The sequence below is a fragment of the Passer domesticus genome, chromosome 1, assembly GCF_036417665.1.
Source record: "Passer domesticus isolate bPasDom1 chromosome 1, bPasDom1.hap1, whole genome shotgun sequence".
In the NCBI taxonomy this organism is placed as follows: domain Eukaryota; kingdom Metazoa; phylum Chordata; class Aves; order Passeriformes; family Passeridae; genus Passer; species Passer domesticus.
In genome coordinates, this window is record NC_087474.1 from 15,308,500 (window position 1) to 15,327,272 (window position 18,773).

Sequence of the window (18,773 nt, forward strand, 5' to 3'; positions counted from 1 at the left end):
TTTCTGCTTTTACAGTACCAGTCATTAAAACAGAGAACATTTTGCTCCCTTGATTTTAAAGGTCACAGCATTTGGAGCTCAGAGAGGCTTTGGAGAGAATTCAAATAGAAGTCCTGATCAAAAATTTGTCTTTCAGTAATTACAGCAAGTGAGTGTCATCCATTGCCAATATCTGTGTTTCAAGGCGCTTCTTTCAAAGGGATTTTTTTTTCCATTTTAAGTGCTATATAGAAACCAGCTTACATACCAAACTCAGGGGTAGGAAATGTGCACAGAGTTGTGGCCAGGGAAAACTTTCACAATGTCTTTGTGTTTCATATTCACAAGTCATTCTTCCCAATCTGCCTCTTTGGCAGGCAGCAATTACCAATTTCTACCCAGTTCTTACAGAACAAGAATTTAATGCCAGCAGCTGAACATGCACTGCTGCTCATATTTTGATGGGTTGCTGCAGTGGGACTTTGGTTTTGCAAGCCAAGTGCCATCCCAACAGGTAGCCTTGGATGTTTCTTGAAAGAACTCTTCTTGCTTCAGTTTTCCCCTATCATAGCAGAGAGAGAAAAATGAGGATCCAGCTGGAAATGGGGAGGAAGTGGAAAAAGACAGATTTGATAGAAAAGAGGACAACACAATTGAGAAGCAATTTTGATTGAGAATTGCAATCACTGGGTATGGCTGAACATTCCTGCATTTTGTTCTCTCTACTGAAATGCAGATTTTACAAATAAAGCAGAGGGTGTTGCTCCTCTCCCAGGTCTATCTAAGCAATGTGGCATCTTAATGTTAACCAAAATAATAAGGAAAAGTCCTTGATGCCAGGTTTTTAGACACTTTGTTGTTGTTTCTTCTGGGCAGCTCCTCCTTGGGCTCTAAGGGCATGGATACTCACAGTGTCAGTGTCCTGGCTTGTACTCTGGAATCTGTGCTTCACCACAAAGGCTAATGAGTTTTATTAAAAAAAAAAAAAAAAAAAAAAAAAAGGAATGGGGCAGGTGTCACCTAAGCCCCCAAAGTGGGCCTCTGGGTGTTTGAAGGGTGCAAGGCAAGTACTGATTGCAAAGCTTAGGACCACTCAGGCAGAACTCACCTGGTGTTATGACAGCCTGGGTGTGAGAGGCAGGGTGGGTGTTGTTGCAGGTGGGGCTGGGGGTGGGCAGCAGCCCTCAGGTTGCTTTGAGCACCTCTCAGGATGCTCCTGTCTCAGATAGTAGTTGCCTAGGATGTGCTATGCAGAGATAATTTTTAAAAGATTTGCTGAACCTGGAGTCACAGCTGGGGTTGGTGGTGTCTGCCAGCACTCCCAAGACCTGCCCATGAGCTGGGTGAGCCACTCCCAGGGCTGCTGGGGGGGCTGGTTTTGCCAGCACCTCACTATTTTGTTTGTCTGAAGTAACACTTTGGTGCCACCCAGCTAGGCTGGATTTTGTGCATCCTGATGAATCCACACTATCAAATACAGCATTTGCTGGTGGTGCAAGGTCTGTTTGCCCTCTGTGGGAGAAGGATGGGGGGCAGGATTGCAGGCACTGTCCACAAAGGGATTTGCTGTGTCTGCTTTGCAGGCCCTTTGCAGAGCCCCATAAACTTCACAGACTGTGATATATAGGCAATTGTTCTATGGCAAAGCTTTGGCTCACGGGCAAAAATAAAAAGTTCTTGCAAAATTAAAGAAAAAGCCTTTCTTGTTATAAAAGTGGAAACAGAAGTACTACTAATAATAGCAGCAAGTTAATTAAAAAACATGAAACAGTTCACAGAGCTTGAAGAGTTTGTGTTGTAGCTGCCTGGCTTGCATGGCTGCTGAAAGTCCTCCTCTTATCCTCTGGTCAAAAGCTCAAAGCCTAGAGTTGAATTGTGTTAGAGGGATCACAGGAGCTCAGTTTCTTCCACCACAGTTATTTCCTAAAAATATAAATGTTCTTTATGTCTGGAGCCATGGCTTCGTGTGTCATTGATTTTCTTTATAGAAGTAGAAATTCAGGATCTTAATACTTAAAGGCAGGTGAGAATGCAAGGCTATTTGTACAAATATGTGATTGTTGCAGATGCTGCTTACCCTTTTCCTGCTAGGAAAATGTCTAAGTAGATCAGGGAAGACACATTAAAAAATTCCATAAATGTGAATTACTCTGAGATAAAGTTAATTTAATTGCTCCTTGAACAAAAAGTTCACAGTGATTTCCAGCTGCATCTGTATAAGGAATTGTGTTCTATGAATGCTGGTATTTTCTAAATTTTTTTTCACATATCTATAGCTCAGTTTCCCATTGCAAACCTTGCTGGGTGAAGAGTTTTTGGTTTGGTTTGGTTTGGTTTGGTTTGGGTTTTTTTGGGGTTTTTTTTTTGGGGGGGGTGGGTTTGGGGTTTTTTTTTGTTTTATTTATGGTAACATGAAGAAAGACTAGTTATTTACAATGCTAATAAAGCTTCTGAGCTGGTTTTGATTTATAGAGTTAATTTATAGAGATTTATAAATTAACCAAAATTTATATTTTTTGAAGTATGTTGGTTGATTTAACCATAAATACAATATGGCTTTACCATAAATATGTATGTGTGTTTTAAGTCTGATATGGCAAACTATTGCAGGAGAGAATTTCCTGGCAGAAGTCTCCTGGCTTCCAGGAAACATGTATGAGCTAATGTAAAACAAATACGTAGTAAATATGACATTATCACCTTCTGCAACTGTCTTACGTGTTTTTAAAGCACCTTATGTCTGCACCAATCTGATACTTTTAAACAGTATTCACCCTATTTTGAGAGGAAATGTTACAAGGGCTACTTTAGATAATTGTCTTTTATCTTGGGAGCTGATAGACAGCAATTCAGTTAGGTTTTAGAGGAGGCTATTGACTTTAACTCCTTTTAGATCCCACTCACTGGTCAATGTGTTGGTGCCTTTTGGGAGAAATATGTTCAATATCTATGGATAGTATCTTTTTCCTGTTGTAACGATACACTGCATCAATAACTCATCATCATATTATGAAATTTAATTAATAAATTTGTTACAAAATAATTTTATAGTATGAAGGGAATTGATTACTTTTTATGACTTATTATTTAAAAGATATGTATTCTTACTGTCACAAATATTATTAATACCATTTTAGTCCAGTGTCTATTTAGGTACAGCTTCCTGTGGTTAGTGTAGCTTTTTCAGGTGAGAACTGTTTGCAATGATCTCAGAAACTCATCTTCTTCACTCAGAGAAGCAGCCTGAGCATATTGCCCGTAGTTCGAAAACTCTGTTTGGAAGCAAATCTGTTTGCTGTGAAATGCTGTGGCTCAGGGTCCTCCACAGCTCAGCAACTGCGTCTTTCGAGCTGCCCTTGCTGCGATGAATGGCAAAGGCTTTGAATGAGCCTGGTTGTTATGCAGCGTGTCTGCAGTTGGAGAGCAGAGCAGAGCTGCTCTCTGCAGCCCCACGGAGCGAGCTTTCCAGAGGCTCTGGAAGTCGTGCAGCTGTGCTCTAGCAGGAAGAGCAGGCAGTGTCTCTGGTCGGGAGGAGCTGTAAGCCCTTTGCTGTGATGCAGGTCCATTATCAAGGTGCAGTCACAGCTCAGGCAATGCCTCTGCCACGTGGATGGATGCTCAGTGCCCTGCTACGTGCTGCTCATTTACTCAGCCTGAGGCCCGGAGTGTGCAAGGAAATCTGAACCCAGTCCCTGTCTTGTTATCAGCTGATGATGCTTCCCTGCCGGTTTCTTGAAAATTACTGTCTCCAAAAACAGCGTTGTGTGTTGAATAACAAACCCCTTCACATTCAGGCTCTTCAGGTTTGGGAACAGAGCCAACATTCTTGAAGAATGATTTAGTGGCCAATAAACATCTGCAAGGTCTGTAAGACTGTCAGAAGCAGTAACATTGAAAGTAAAGATCATATCAGTAGCAATTCCCTGTCCTGACAAGGCATTCAGTGCAAATATTTGTTCAGTCATCCTCGCTCTCATTTCTGTTATCACAGACGATTTCATACATTTTGCCAGAGAAGCAATTTCATCTTCTTCCACAAAGCTGTTCACATCCAAGGCCTCTGCAATGTTAAGTGCTAGCCTACTACTGTTTCAGGACCTCCCACACGTGCTCCTTCAGAGTCAGGAGCCTCGTCTGTCTTAGGCAAAGGCTCCGCTGTGAAGGGCGCTTACAACTTTCAATTAGCGAGCATCTGCAGTGTTAAAGTTTAGCTGCTCCTTGAGAATTCAAGCCCAGTGTGGCTGATTTATTCCACTGCACCAATCTCCCAGAGAGGCTTTGAGCTCTTCTTAGTATGGTTCTTCTGCAGGGTTACTGGAACTGCACTGCATTAGGACTCAATTTTAAACACAAGATGATATTTAGAGTATAGAAGGAGGTGTTTCTGCTTCTTCAAAAGCTCTTGGCAAATAGGCACATCTTCCTGAATAACTCTGGGCATGATATCCTGCTCCATGAGCCTTCTGCCTTTTAGTGCACTGCCCCTCACTCACTCAGTGAATAGGAAAACTGAAAACACAGCCCTTCTTGATAGGCCTCCCAATTTACTAAATCTCTGAGGACCTGTTTAAAAGGTGCCTGGGAATATTTAGGTTTGGGAAGAAATCCTGTAATGGAAATAATAACAGTGCAAGTTGTGGTGAGCAGGAGCATGAAGACTGCAATAGCTTCACAAGGGAAAGAAGAGGAAACAAAACTGAAGAGCTGACTCAAAAATAATGCTGTCAAACACTAAAATCACTTTTGTGCAACTGGAGATGAGAATAATCCACGGGCAGCCCCTTCCCCTGCAGCTCACTCAGCACTTTCCTTCTGCTGATTATTCTGTATATGGTCAGGGCAGTGTGACTTCAGCTTTCCCTTCATGTTGCTGTTATTCCTAGGGATGCTGAATAAAGAGGTTCCCATCACATTTCAAGCTAGATCAGGAAAGAGATACTTTTCTGACATATATGACCTGGCCTAGTTTGAAGATGCCTCAAAACGTATATCCTCATTGGCTGCTCACTGCTGGTTCTGTACCACCAAAGCCACAGCATGAATGCAGCTGAGTCCCCCTGAGGAGAGGATGACTTATTGGTGTGCTGTTCAGTACCACTTGATACATTCTATCCTGCCCTTTTTGAAGTTTAATAAAGGTGTTTTCATAAAACACCTGTTGGATTTCACAAATGGATAAGTAAGGCACCAAATGATTACAATTTAAAGTAATTTTAGCTGGTTAAGTCCTTGAGGATGCTCATGGTTTCATGGCTTTTTATGCATGCAGAGCAACACTCTTGTTAACATCATCTGCACCTCTGAGTGCTCAGCCATGCTGAAGCTGGAAGCCCAGGCTCTCAAGTCAGAGTCTAGAGACCAGGGAATGCACTGTAGCACCTGTGAAAGTGTTAGTTAGAATGACTTATTGAGCACCACACAAACCTGTAGCCCAAGCAGAGAGACTGTCAGTCACTAACATGAAGTACTTAATGTGCTAAGTCCACCTGACTGTCTTCTCTCTTCTTGTGTCCTCTTTCTGCAACAGCCTTGGAGCTGCTGTGTCCTGGCACCAAGGCTGTGCAGGGAAAGGTGTCACTGACTGCTGCAGGTTCAGCCCTGGCACAGCTCCATCGTGTGCCTTTAGGAAGTGGTGACCACAGAAAATACAGAAAATAGCATGTGTGATTGTACTGCTGCATCTCATAGTGTGAAGGCAGAATGCTTAGCCATTTCCATTTTTATGCAAACATAATGTAGAAGCAGATACAGGTAGGTATATATTTGAAAATATCTGCATCTCCTTGGAGATATAAACAATCTTAAATTTCACATATAATGCCTGGATTTGCAGGATCTGTTGTGCAACAGTTGTCTGGGTTACCATGAGGCTCTTTTGCAGCTTACAGTGATTTTTATAGCTGTTTGATTGCTGGAGCCCTGCTGATGCACTTTTCTTACAAGCTCCTTGAATTTGTATACTTATGATCTCACAGCACAGTAGGTTTGGGACACTACTGAGGTGTCTGGGTTTAGTATTTGCACACGTGTCAGCAGTAGTTTATGTAGATATTAGGAAAAGGTTCTTCACCCAGATGGTGGCTGGGCACTGGAACAGGCTCTCCAGGGAAGCAGTCACAGCACCAAGCCTGCTGAACTTCCAGAAGCATTTGGACAAAGCTCTCAGGCTCATGGTGTAATCTTGGAGCTATCCTGTGCAGGGCCAGGAGCTGGGCTTCAGTGATCCTTGTGGGTCCAGCTCAGGATATTCTATGATTCTGTGTAAGTATTGTGCACATTTCAGTACCCCATGCAGTGGGTGGAAGAAGCAGTGTTTAAAGAGACCATATTTGTCAGTTCTTTATCTTGTAGGTGAGTGAAAGAAACTGAATTTGTCTCTCAGATACTCACCCATTCTTTATTCCATGTTTCTGGCTAAACACGTCATGGAAATCAGTTCTGACCTTCACTGAGAAGTTCCTCCACTTGCCTGAAAATACAGCACCTTGTAATTTAAATTGTCTTTGTACAGCATATGCTTGGCTCCCAGGAGCAGGAAAGGAGCTGGCTCCTTCAGGCAGGTCTGCAGGAATGGGTGGCACGTTTCTCTAAATTCTGCAAGAAGCTTCTGAAAATATCCTGTGTGCATGCATTCATATCATAACATTACACCGCATATATAGGGTCTGCTCCCAAACCCACAGCCAACTAGCATAACAAAATCAGATTTTACTGCTGTCGTGTCAGCCTAGGGTTGAAATATGGCTTTGAAACCCTCCCTTTCACCCTGCTTTTTTAATGAAAAACAATCGTGCTGGAGTGTAATAGTGCTTACCCTGGCTGCATTTGACTTTAGCTTTTTATTTTTAAAGCCTTATTTTAGTCTTTAAGAGCTCCCAATTAAAATCTTTAGATCCAGAATGAAAGACTGAACGTGCCTGCCTGCACAACAGCAACTTTCCTGGGTGGGAGAAGGATATTTTTGTATTAAAAATAAAGAAGGTTGACATAGTGGTATGTTTTCTCCCTTTATATTCCTTACTTCTGTTTTTCCTGGTGAATCTTCATTTACCATTTTGTCATTTTCTTTTTTTGTAACATCTCCCATAGTCTTTCCTTTATTTCTTTTTTCTCTTCCTCTTTTCCCTCTTTTCTTTATTTCACCCTCCCCCTTACCTGCTGCCTAATGTGGTTTTCAATGTTAACCCCTAATGGTTTGCAACAGAAGGGCAAACCACTTCATCTGATGAGTCAGCACAGCACGTGTTATAAATCCCTTTCCAAATATCTCACACAAACACACAAAAGAAGCCCAGGTCAGATGTTCCTTTATGCATTGTGAAATTCATGTGGGAGACTATCACCAAGGAATCTGACAACATTGCACGACTCAATGAGGAACATGCCAACTCAATGAGAAAAAAATTTATTTCAGTCAGCTTTGCAGCAAACTCGTAAAGAAAATAAAACTGTATAACCATCAGTTTGTTAACAGCTCACCTCAACACTCACAGCCCCAGCTCCCATTATAGGCCTGGCTAAGAAAACAAGACTCCCACAGTGCTCTGAATCTCACCAAGGAGAACACATTGTCACTGGTCAGTGGAAATCTAGAGTCAGCTGTGACAGCCCAAACAATGAAGTGGTTTACACCAGTTTTTAATCTATTTTGCTAACTCATTAATTCTTACATCCATGTGCATAATTCAAGACTAAGACCATTTCCACCAAGCCTACTATTATGTGGGGCTTTCAGTGCACATATTAATGCAATTATTAATATAGACTTGCAAACTCAGTTCTCTTTTATGATTTATAAAATACACCTATCGCAGTCTCTGTGGGCATGTACACTCATTTCATAAAAATCACATGTATTAAAATGTAATTAGATGCCTACTCCCACTGCAGGCTCCAGGCTGCACAACATAAAAAAGTCTTTGGATACTCAGATATTCAGCAAAAAACTTGAGTGTTAGCAGTCCTTCACAGTTAAAGCTTTTATTTGAAGTTTGATGCAAGAAACAAATTGCAAGGAAGTATTTTCACAGAAAAGGTTTGGTCTAGGGCATGATGGAAAAGGGATGTTTCTAACATTGGCAAGACCCAGCAAATGGATCTTAATAGAAGATGTCAGATCAGGGCTATGGCTGTTCCTCGGAAAAAACCCACTGGGTGAACAGGGAAAAATATTCACTCTAGTGGTCACTGTGAACATAAATTGTCATTATGCAGTTTGTTCATCTGAAAGGACATAACAGCTGATGACAGGTCAGTTGTTGTACTTGGTGTCCCTGTGAAGCCAAAGGAGTGAGGTAACAGGGTTATGGGGGTGACTTCACTACAAGCTGCTCTGTAACCTCCTCCTGGAAGAAAGAGCAGTGGTAAAATAATGCTTTGCTGAAAAGGAGCTTTCTCTAGAGCCTGGGCCCAGAGCTCATTCCTGCAAGTTTCTGACAGCTTTCCTCCTCCCAACCAGCTAAAGGACACGGCAATAAATCTTTGTCAGTAGAAATCCAGTACACCCCTGAGATCAGACCAGCTGTGAGTGGTATCCTGCACTCTCCCAGGTCACGCTGCCATGCTGTGTCTGCAGCCACAGGTCACCTGAAACTCCAACAGGGACTTTCATTCCTCCACCAAAAGGCTCTGCTGCATGAGCGCTGCCAGCCCCAACCAGACAGTTTCACACAGACCTTCCCAGCCCAGGACCTGCTTTGGGGCAGGAGAGGGCTCACAAGGGACAACACTGAAGGGATCCCATGTGGAGGTGGCCTGGGGTCTGCAGGAGATCAGCCACCAGGGCATGTTTGGGAATATTTCTGTAGGAGACTCTGCGGTTTGGAGTCTCTTCCAGCTTGAGCTTTCCTGTCTGCACTTCTTCATAATTCATCCTTAATAGGTCTACTGTCCCTGAGGAAACTGGGAGGATGGTGCAAAAGGAAGAGGGTTTAGGAGTTCCAGTGCTGGGTGGGATGAGTCCTGTCTGTGTGTGGAAAGCCTGTGGCAGCGTGGGTTGCTGGCTGAGCAGTTATCCATGTTTACAGGCTCATTTGTCTGTTTACATTAGGCTCAAAATGGGAGGCTGCAAGTGTAAATATGGGATGGCCAGTTCCTTCTTCCTCCAATTCTAGCTAGAGAAGCTGAGGTTTTCTTGTTTTTCAAAACATGCTGTAGTTTTTGCACCAAGATTAAATGGCATTTTTTATAAGAACCCTGGCCTGCTGCTTTGGGCTACAATTTCCCCTCCCTTGCATTGCTGAGCAGCCTGGGCTAAGCCACGTTCCCTCCCCAGATGTGGGTGAACATTAGTGGTGTTGTGTGGTTCACAGTTTACTTTGGGATCCTTCAGGGGTAAAGGAGCTGTGTCAATGCAGAAGAGCACGGGAGTATTAACTCAAATTAACCTAACTTTGTTCTTGGGGATCTGAAAGTCTTATGTGCCCTGAAATTGTGGTTTGGAAAATACTGGAGTCAAGGTGTGCGTGAGTATGTGTCCTACAGAAATACTTCATCTCCCCACTAATTTACTTACACATGTAATGTTCATTTTTCTTTCAGCTGCCCCAGTTTATTTCCTGTTTCTCCTTCTTTTTCCTCTTCTTGCTTGTTTTGAAAATGCTGGTCAACACATGTTAAGCCAGAGTCTCCAAAACCAACAAAAGAAAGTTCAGGAGAGGCAGTGAGAGAAACAACTGAATAATGTTGCCAATTTTAAAATGAAGATAAGTTATACAGGACCTTTTATTGAACCAACAAATGTTTTATAGTGTTCACCATTTGAGGCCAGCAGTTCTTTTTTTCCCCCCTCTATTTTAAGCTAGAATAGAAGATGTGTAATTCATCAGGAATCTGTACATGTTTAAGTAGCTTCAAAAAATACGACGGTCATGTGAGACTGACCTACTGTGCCTTGACTTCTATGTCCATTTTTTCCCCACTACATAATGTTCTGTACCCTTCCATCTCTGTCTCATTCCCTCATTCACACATTCTTTCCCCTGTTGGTTTCAAGCCATCTCTGCTTTGTCAGTGTTACCTGATAACACAAAGCAGGGTTTAAGCCAGTTGTTGTGGCTCAGCTGGAGCCAGATACCACAGGGAGCAGTGTGAGGCTGCTTGGTGCTACGTAAGGGGTCAGTCAGCCTTGCCTTTGCTGCTCCCAGCAGGGCCTTAGGGTGTAGTTCATCACTGCACACATGCAGTGCTTCGTTTAGAATTCTCAGGTCCAAATGATAAAATGTAACTGTAATTAACGCTATTTAGCACACCCCCAAAGTTGTCCAAATGTGTAAAAAATTATTAGTCTGGATGCAGCGAACAGTGAGGGTCTGAGTTGTTCTTAAATATTGAATGTGCTGCACGCTCCGTGTCACCAGAGAGCCTTTGTGCATAGTAAACTGGAGTTATGTGATGCTCTTGTGCAGTTTAAGGTTGGTTTGCCTGCAAGAACGCTGGGCTTCCTTTTCTTTGGCTAGTCCTTTCTGATAGCAGAAGAACAATGAAAAATGCTTTAAATATAAAAGAAATCCTAGAAAATTCTGTTCTTAAATGCTATTGAAATATTGCCTAGGCAGTATTTTGACTTTGGACTTCTGTGTCATCTACATCTCTGCTAAAATGGGACAGCAGGGTACCTTCCAAGAGAGTTGTCAGGATCAGCGAGTTAATATTTATGAAGAAATTTCATGGTGGAAAAAAAAGATGCCATGTATATTATTAAAAATTATGTGAGTCCTGAAAAATACCATGCTGTATCACAAAGCTGGTATTGTCTGGTGTCTACACTCTTGGCACTGTGCCCTGCAGTAAACTGTATACTGAAAACTCATACTAATGGAAAGGTATACAGAATTCCATTGGTAGGTGATTTATAATGACTTCCTATTATAAACAAGAGGGAACAAATATCCTGCCTTGCTGGTTTCTTTGGGTGGATGTTGAGAGCAGAATGAGACATTCTTGGCCAGGCAAAAGTGATTCTCTGGATGCTTACAGAATGAAGCACCAGAAATTGAGGTATAAATGACAACACCTAATTTTAAATGATTAAGTTTCTATTTTCACAGTGTTTAAAACTTTCTGGCTGCAGAGAAAGTGACCACTGTTTTAAGTGATTTCCAAACCTGTAGCAAAAAGTATTTCTGATGTTTAATATTAAATAGATTTATTATATGATTTCAATATATGTTGAAGGCCTACCACCATCCTTTGACAAGAAGCATAATCCTTTCTGAGACACTACAAAACATCTTCAGCAGCAGTTTCTTCTGGTTTAAATTACTGAATATACTATTAAGCACTACTGTTGTTTGTTTAGAAAAATTATTTGTGCTGGCCAGTTGTATGCTGTTAAAATGTATTTATGTTTGTGTGTAGTAAGATAAATATAATTTTTTAACCTATCAAAATGAGTTTTGGGAACGGTGTGGAATACAATAATTCATCAGTGCTGGCTTTCCCAGGAGTCACTTCACACACTGATCTAAATTGACCAGTCTGTAGGGGTTTAAATTGGTGTGGCAGCTTGCCTTGATCTGACTATTGAGAGAGCCACACTCTTTTAGGAAGAGACCAGAGGTTCTGCCACTGAAGGTGTATGAGGTTAAAGGTAACCACAGTGCTTGGAGAGAACACCTCTGGTGCAACTTTGGCACCTCAAGGTTGGTAAAGTGCTGCTTCTCATGTAGTAGAGAGAGGGTCATGAGTGGAGTGCCCATCAGCACTTGCTCTGGGGTGACTAAATAAGTGAGTAAGTAGCTGAGGCTACTTAGTGGGATTCAGGATGCTCCATCCTTTTTCCATTCCTTTCATCACCATTTCCAGAGAGATTGCCCAGCCCCAGTACCATTTCCTTATTGCTTCAGAGATGAAATCTAAGGATGTGTTGTGTGATGGTCAAGCAAATGAACACTTTCCATTTTGAGAATGCAGTTCTTTGATTATTTTTATGGAGCAATCTCACCAAAATTTTGCTTTTGCAATTGAAATATACTTTGCAATTCTTGTGCAGGTACCTCAAATATTAAAAGCTTCAATTATCAAAATCTTTAATTAGTAGTTGGAGGCAGAGCAGAGAGGTTACAAAAGATTAAGAAAAAGCAAAATATTGGGTAAGACTCACTATTTGCAGTTTTTTTTATATGCTTGATAACATTTTGTCATCTATGTTCTTTGGGGAGTGAAGAGCCAGACATGACCAGGCTGCATTTCTTCCAGGCTGAGCTAAGCCATTAAGGCTGTAGTTATCCTAGCAGTGTCTAATGTCTCTATATAAAAATAGATATGAATCATTGATATACTGAATAGCCAAAGGAGAGATATGGTCCTCCCCCCATCCAGCTCTCAGCATATGCACATGGATGATAATGCTGTCCAAAGGACAAAGTGTGAGGAAGGGGCCAGAACAAGGCTCAGGGATTTGGCTTTGCAGCAGCACTCACAGACATGGGGCTGCAGTGTTGAACAGAATGGCTGAATCCACTTCTTGGAGGACATCTCTGTTCTTTATGAATGGAGTCCAGACAAATAAAGATACAAATTTGTGTGACTTAGATGGCAGTTTCATGGCATGGGAAGTGAACCCCACTTTTGATTTGAGTCACATCAAGTTGGTTTGACTGGCAAGATGTCAAGGAGAGCATAAGGAAAGGTCTTTGTCTCTCTCATTGCGGTTATCCCCAACCAAAAAAAAAAAAGTTAATACTTCTTTCCTTTGCTAAAGGCTGTGGTAGTGCAAACTGGCATATGCTGTCAGAGGTTTGGTATAGCAGAAAAGGATTTTTGGCAAGGAAAAGACGGCCTGTTCTTTGAAATTATGGATTTTCAGACTTCATTGTACCAACAAGCTTTGGGAGCAGTTATTAGCCAGAGATTTGCAAATTATCACTGATGGTTTTATTTTAACCCAGTTCTGAGTTTCTTTGACATAAATTATTTGTTTGAAAAAACCATAAAATATTAACAGAATAAGAAAATATGTGTGATTCAGGAAAAATCTTCAGCAAAGTTAAAGAATGGGCAGCTCTTTCCTCCTGGATTTTATTTTTTAGTTTTGCTACTGCTTTTATATACCATGGGCAAGATGCTTTCTTTGAAAGCTGGCTAAACACCAGTAAAAAATATTTGCAAATACTCCTTCAAATAAATGCTGGAATTGGAATGTGTGTCACCATTCACACCTACTTCCCTCAGAAGTTTGTACAAGCAATTTTTTTGTTCATAGGAAATATTTTCCAACAGCAAAAGAAACTGACAGATGCTTGAGAGAGGTGTATTTATATCCAGGCTTGCTCTGGCAATGATCTTCTCTATTACTTGCCATTTCCATTTCTATACCTACTGATCTATTCAGTCCTAAACATCATCTTGAAAATTGTCTCTAAGTAGAGAAAAACAATGAAGCAGGGCTGAAGAGTTCTTCATAGCCAAGGACAGTGTGAAAAATGAGACTTTTTGTGTCATCCAGTACCTCTTTCTAGACCAAATGTTTCTTTTTTTCCTTGGTTACTTGTCCTCTGCATAGGCTGGTCTTCCCTTTCTTGAATGCCATTCAAGCATTGTTCTAGGAAATCTTAAGAAATACTGATTTAAGCCGTGCGCTTTTTGAACAACACTTAAATCTTGGCCACCTGGGAACATTTATTTATAAAGCTGTTTTTCGAAAGGATGGAGGGCTGCTAGATCATTTTGGCAAGCAGCTGATCTCCGAAATTGCAGCTGCTCTCCCTGTAGTTCTTTAGTGGGGCTGTGGTCTCCAGCAGTCGCCTCTGAGTACTGAGCAGTGCAGCTGAGCTGAATTATTGGCTGTAGGAGATAATGGGCTGCTGGCTGTCTGGGCAGGGAAGGGCTACCAAGGGTTCTTCCACTGGAAGCTCTGTTTAAAGACAAGATCAATTTTTAATTAATAATCTGATGGAAATCTAGCGGCAAGGTTGATTTTATTTGGGAATCTGGCCTTGCAAAAATGTACATTACTTTTTGAGATTTATGTTGTGTTTAGAGGCTTTTTGGGTCTTGTAGCCATTAGTGCTCATGCCATTGATGTTTCTTTGGTTTGACCTGTTTTCCATAGGAATTGCAGCTGGGCATTGGCTTATTGCTCCTCTATAATGTATTTCTGTGTCAGGATAGCAAACCCACTGAATAAAGCTTATACATTTCTGCCTGGCAAATATTTCTGGCTTCTCTGGGACGTGAGGACTTAGTGAATGAACAAATATGACTCTTGATGAGGAAGTGTAGCTTATGCCTGTGATGCAATTTCATCTCTGAGGGCTGTTAACCAGGTGTGCTTGTTACTTGTGTCCCTCTCAGCTGCCTCTGTGACTGAGGCACTGCCTGGGCAAGGGGCACACTGAAACCCACACACACCATGTGTGCATGGGTGGGAGTCCTATTTTTAGTGCATACTAGAAGGCATTCACTGAAGGGCAATGAAGCTGAATTTTATTTTTAGTTTTTGCAATTCCTTATGTCCTTGGTATTCAAAACATAAATATGTTTTGAAGAACTCCTCTATTACCCTAAAAAATGTAGGTGAACCTTCAGGAACAGCTACACCTTCAGTGTAGCTTTCTCCAGGAAGATGCCTGCATGAACCGTGTCCTTTATGTGTGTCAAAGCAAAGATTTTCTTTCAGATCTGGTATCAAATTTTGAGTAAATCTTAGGTTATTTTTCAATATGCCTATTCCCTGAACATGCTTGTTTTTAAAACTATTAAAATAAAATAGACTTTTCTTTTCCTGTTTTCAGAAAATCTGGAGAATGGACCAAATAAGTGTGAAAGGTGAGTAAGGGACTTCACAGTTCTCCAAAACTGTTGTTGCTATTACAGTTTTCCTGATACCACGTAGCTATGTAAGATGTGTGTGTAAATATTTATTATTGCTTGAATCTAGTGCAGCTAACAGAAGGGGACCCAGCAAAGATGAGACGTACTGGAAGGAGATCAACGCAGCTATGGCCCTAACGAACCTTGCCCAGGGGAAGGATAAACTGCAGGGAACTACCAGCTGCATCATTCAGAAATCATCACATATATCAGAAGTAAAGACTGTTAAAGTGCCATTAGTTCAGCAGTTTTAAGGGATGGGCCCTCTTTCTTTTACACATCAAACAGACGTTTTCCTCACAGGATTTGTTTTCAGCAAAATCCGATTCACAGACAGGAGGAAAATGTGGAAAATAGGTCCCCTTTTACAGAATGGTCAGTTAAAAAAAATTAAGGTCCCTTCTGACTCAGATGTTTTCATTGTATCAAATGAAAGGTTCAACTGCTTCTATAAAAGGCATGTAAATTATAAAAACCCTGTTTTTATCAAAACATTAACTTATTTTATGTTAATCGAAGCGCGTATAAGATGTTTGCATTGCTATTACAGTAAGTGCCTTGCTTTGAAAAAATAAGCTATAACGTGGGCATAGTACAACAGTGTTATGCCTCAAAATGACAATGCCATAATGCTTCAACTTTGTATATTATTCCAAGTGGGCTTAAGCAGCCGAGGGCTAAACACATTACTGCTGAAGGCCCTGGAGACTTGTGCTTATTTGACTTGTACAAATTGATGAGTCTTAATGAAATTGTTACATCATTCTCACTCTCTTTTTTTCTAATCAACAGTATTATAAAAATTGTACAGTATGTTTTGTCAAAGTGACGATAAGGTTGTTATGCATGTTTCTTACCTGTATATGCAGTATATTAAAATACCAAAACCATTCCTTTGAAAAGTGCAATACTCTAGAACACACAAATTTAGGAAATAAGTTAATTGTTCAGATTATTTTGAACTTATACATATGCTGTGTTGCTCATTAAAGATTTCTAGTTGAGAAGGTTTTAGTCAGACTAGTTGTAAATTCAAGTTGAATTTCTATAATTTTAAAGCTTTACTAGTGACTTATTGAAGTTTTGATAGAAGTAAAATTGGTTTCTTCTTGTACAAAACTAAAACTATAGTGCCATTCAGAAATGTTTCCATGGTGGAACTTATTACTTTAATGTGGTTTAAACATTTTTATTTTGTATGTACTGCATAAATGAGGACAGTTGATTGACATTTCACATTTCAGTAAGAAAAGCCTATCATGTAAACTATCGAAGCCCAAACAAGAATCACAGAAGGAACTGAAACATTGAAAAATCTCAGCATTTAAGACAGGAGGGTTTTAAGAAGATACTAAACCATGTATTAAATGTCATGTCTCTAAAATTGACTGCTATTGAGTGTAATAACTATCATAAAACCAGGTTTATTTTTAAATTTTATCTGGAGGTGTACAAGTTATTCTTAAGTCATATAACAATAGTCTAATGAGGTTTACAGTGCTTGAATAAACAGTGGCAAAGCCAAAACCAATTTATACAGAATCTGTTACAGAAAACTGGAAAAGAGCTGATTGTTGCTAGGATTTGGATTTTTTCCTGTGGGTATCCTGTCAGGTTTTTTCCTACTTATCCCTTTCCTTGCTTCTCTTTCTGGTGAGCCATCAATGAACAAGACAAGACTTTAGTTCTGCTCCTGCTGAGTTTAATGGCAGAACTCCCACATCAATGGAAGCAGGACTATGTTAATGATGTAACTAACTTGCAAATAGAGGCTGTTTCAGTTGCACTAAAATAGTTAAGACACATTGCAAATATCAGCCTTGGTGTGACTTCTTAGGAAACTTCTTGATGTAACATAACGTTGTTGGTTTTATTTAGTGTACAATGAAAATTATTTGATATGAAAATATTTTGTACATATATATTTTTACTTTGTTTTCTAAATTGCTGATTTGCATTGACTTAAAGTGCCAAGCAAGAAATGTATGTTGTGACTGTATGAACAGTTGAAGTATGTTTTACTGACTTGCATCATTATATGTCTAAATTCCATGACATTAATTTTTAATACTTTACTGGATTTTGGCATAATAATGTGAGTTTATAACTAATAGCAGAGAGTTAATACTTCACTTTTGTTCATACTATTATAAGTTATTCTGGTATTAAATATTTTGTGACAATAAATTCATGGTTTTGACAAACTCTTCTGTTAGGAATATTCAGTGTTTTTGTCTGTATAAACAACAAAATTTGTCATGTAGAAAGGGTACTTTTGGGGACTCCTCTGAAGTAAAACTGGAGAAGGTAAGCCATTGTATAAACTACTTGTTAATGGTTGTCTTTTCCAATGATCAAAGCACAAGAATAATCTGTAAAACACATCAAGTGGGTTTTAAATTTAAGAAATACTTGGCCTAATTTCTTGTTACTGTTTCCTTTAATTTATTTTTTTTCTACTGCTGCTTTAGAGTTTTCTGAAAACACAAATTCTGATGAATTATGTGTGTGTCTTTTTTAAATAACGAAAGTCATGATCAGTGCTGAGCCAACAGCTAATGAAAACTCAGTAATTATTTATGATATTGGAAAAACAAACATTATTACTATTGCTCTTCTTTGTTTCAACATATGTAACCATTTTAGTAAAATAAATAACTGCAAACAACATCTTGCTGGTTTGAATTAAATATTCATTTATCTGTCCTTAGGCATTTGCATTCCTGGTTTCCTGTAATAGTCAGGTTTCCCTCTAGTGGAACACAAACCTGTGATAGGAAAGGACAAAACAGAAAAGTTATTCTGATCAATACACCTTGTGGTATGTAGTTGTGTGAAGTAGTTTAGCTCCTACCCAATGAAAATGGCTGCAGCAAGGTTTGAGTGATGACTGCTAATGACAACGTGGCATGATGCTGATAAATCCTCCACACTGGAGGAGTGCAGGGGGGAACCATAGCTGACCTGAGTCCCTGGAGAAGGTCCATCAGCTGGGAAAAACTTTGGTCATTTGGGTTTTTTTGGGAGCACAGGCTACATTTGCCTACATTGCCCTGTGTAGATATTTGGCTGGGGAACCTTGGTGCAGAAGGAGGTGAAGTCAGCCCATGCAGAAGCTCAGTGCTAATAGTAGAGCCCAGTGCAAGTGATCTCTTAATTCTGTGCTTGGCAAAGCTGCTCCACTTGTGTGGGAGGGTGATAGCTCAGATTTGGTGGGCAATCAGCACTTTCAGGTTTTATGTCCTGCTGATCTGTGACAAAGCATACTGCTGCAACACCTCTGGCCACCCAACACGTCAGTGGAGATCTGGATATTCAGCTGACACGTGAGTTCCTGAGGGAGTATGTACAGCCTGACTTTTGCTGTTGGGAATGTATAAAAACACCCACATCTTAATGATGCTGAGCTACTTGGCACCTACTTTGTACCCGAGTCTGACATGAAGACACCAACTCAATCTGCTCCCACCTCCTCTGTCACATCATTTGCCAGAGCTGAGCACTCCAAACTGCTATAAACCACTGAGTAAGGGGAGCTCCAATTTTCAATTCAGTAGTTAGAATATATATTGAGCTCAGGAATGCAGACTCCTCTCCTAGCACCACACAACTTCTGCAACCACTGAGCTATAGTTCTCACTTTGTAGCCTCATATCCTCCACTGGTGACCTAATGCATAAAATACATATGCCAGGTGAAGCATTCCACCAGGGAGACTGAGACCAAGTCCCAGGACAACACATAGACCATTCTGAGGACATTTGATAACTTGGTGGCATATGTTTTAACTTGGAGTTTGGCAAAGGATGCAGCTAGACTTGGATACCCACACACAATGTGTGAAGTGGCCACTGTGCTATGAGCCAGAAGGAGAAGATGGGGGAAGAGGCTGATAACATGTCTGTACTGTGAAAGGAAGAATGGATATAGCTTTTGCTATGGGAAAGCCTATGCAGGCTTAAACCCGTTTCTTCATGATT

At 40.5% G+C, this 18,773-nt stretch overlaps 1 protein-coding gene across 6 annotated transcripts in view; it reads left to right on the plus strand.

Moving 5' to 3' along the window:
* MKX (mohawk homeobox) overlaps positions 1-16,906 on the plus strand; it is a 48,666-nt gene extending 31,760 nt beyond the window's left edge. For 3 of the 6 annotated variants that reach the window (XM_064405955.1, XM_064405847.1, XM_064405893.1), the window contains 2 exons: positions 14,715-14,748; positions 14,861-16,906. In XM_064405955.1, the coding sequence (XP_064262025.1) occupies positions 14,715-14,748; positions 14,861-15,047 (221 nt within the window). In that variant the 3' untranslated portion in view covers positions 15,048-16,906. Of the gene's footprint in view, positions 1-14,692; positions 14,749-14,860 lie in introns of all 6 variants that reach the window. The other 3 variants (XM_064406024.1, XM_064406135.1, XM_064406080.1) reach the window with 3 other exon arrangements.
* The last annotated feature ends 1,867 nt before the right edge of the window (positions 16,907-18,773 follow it).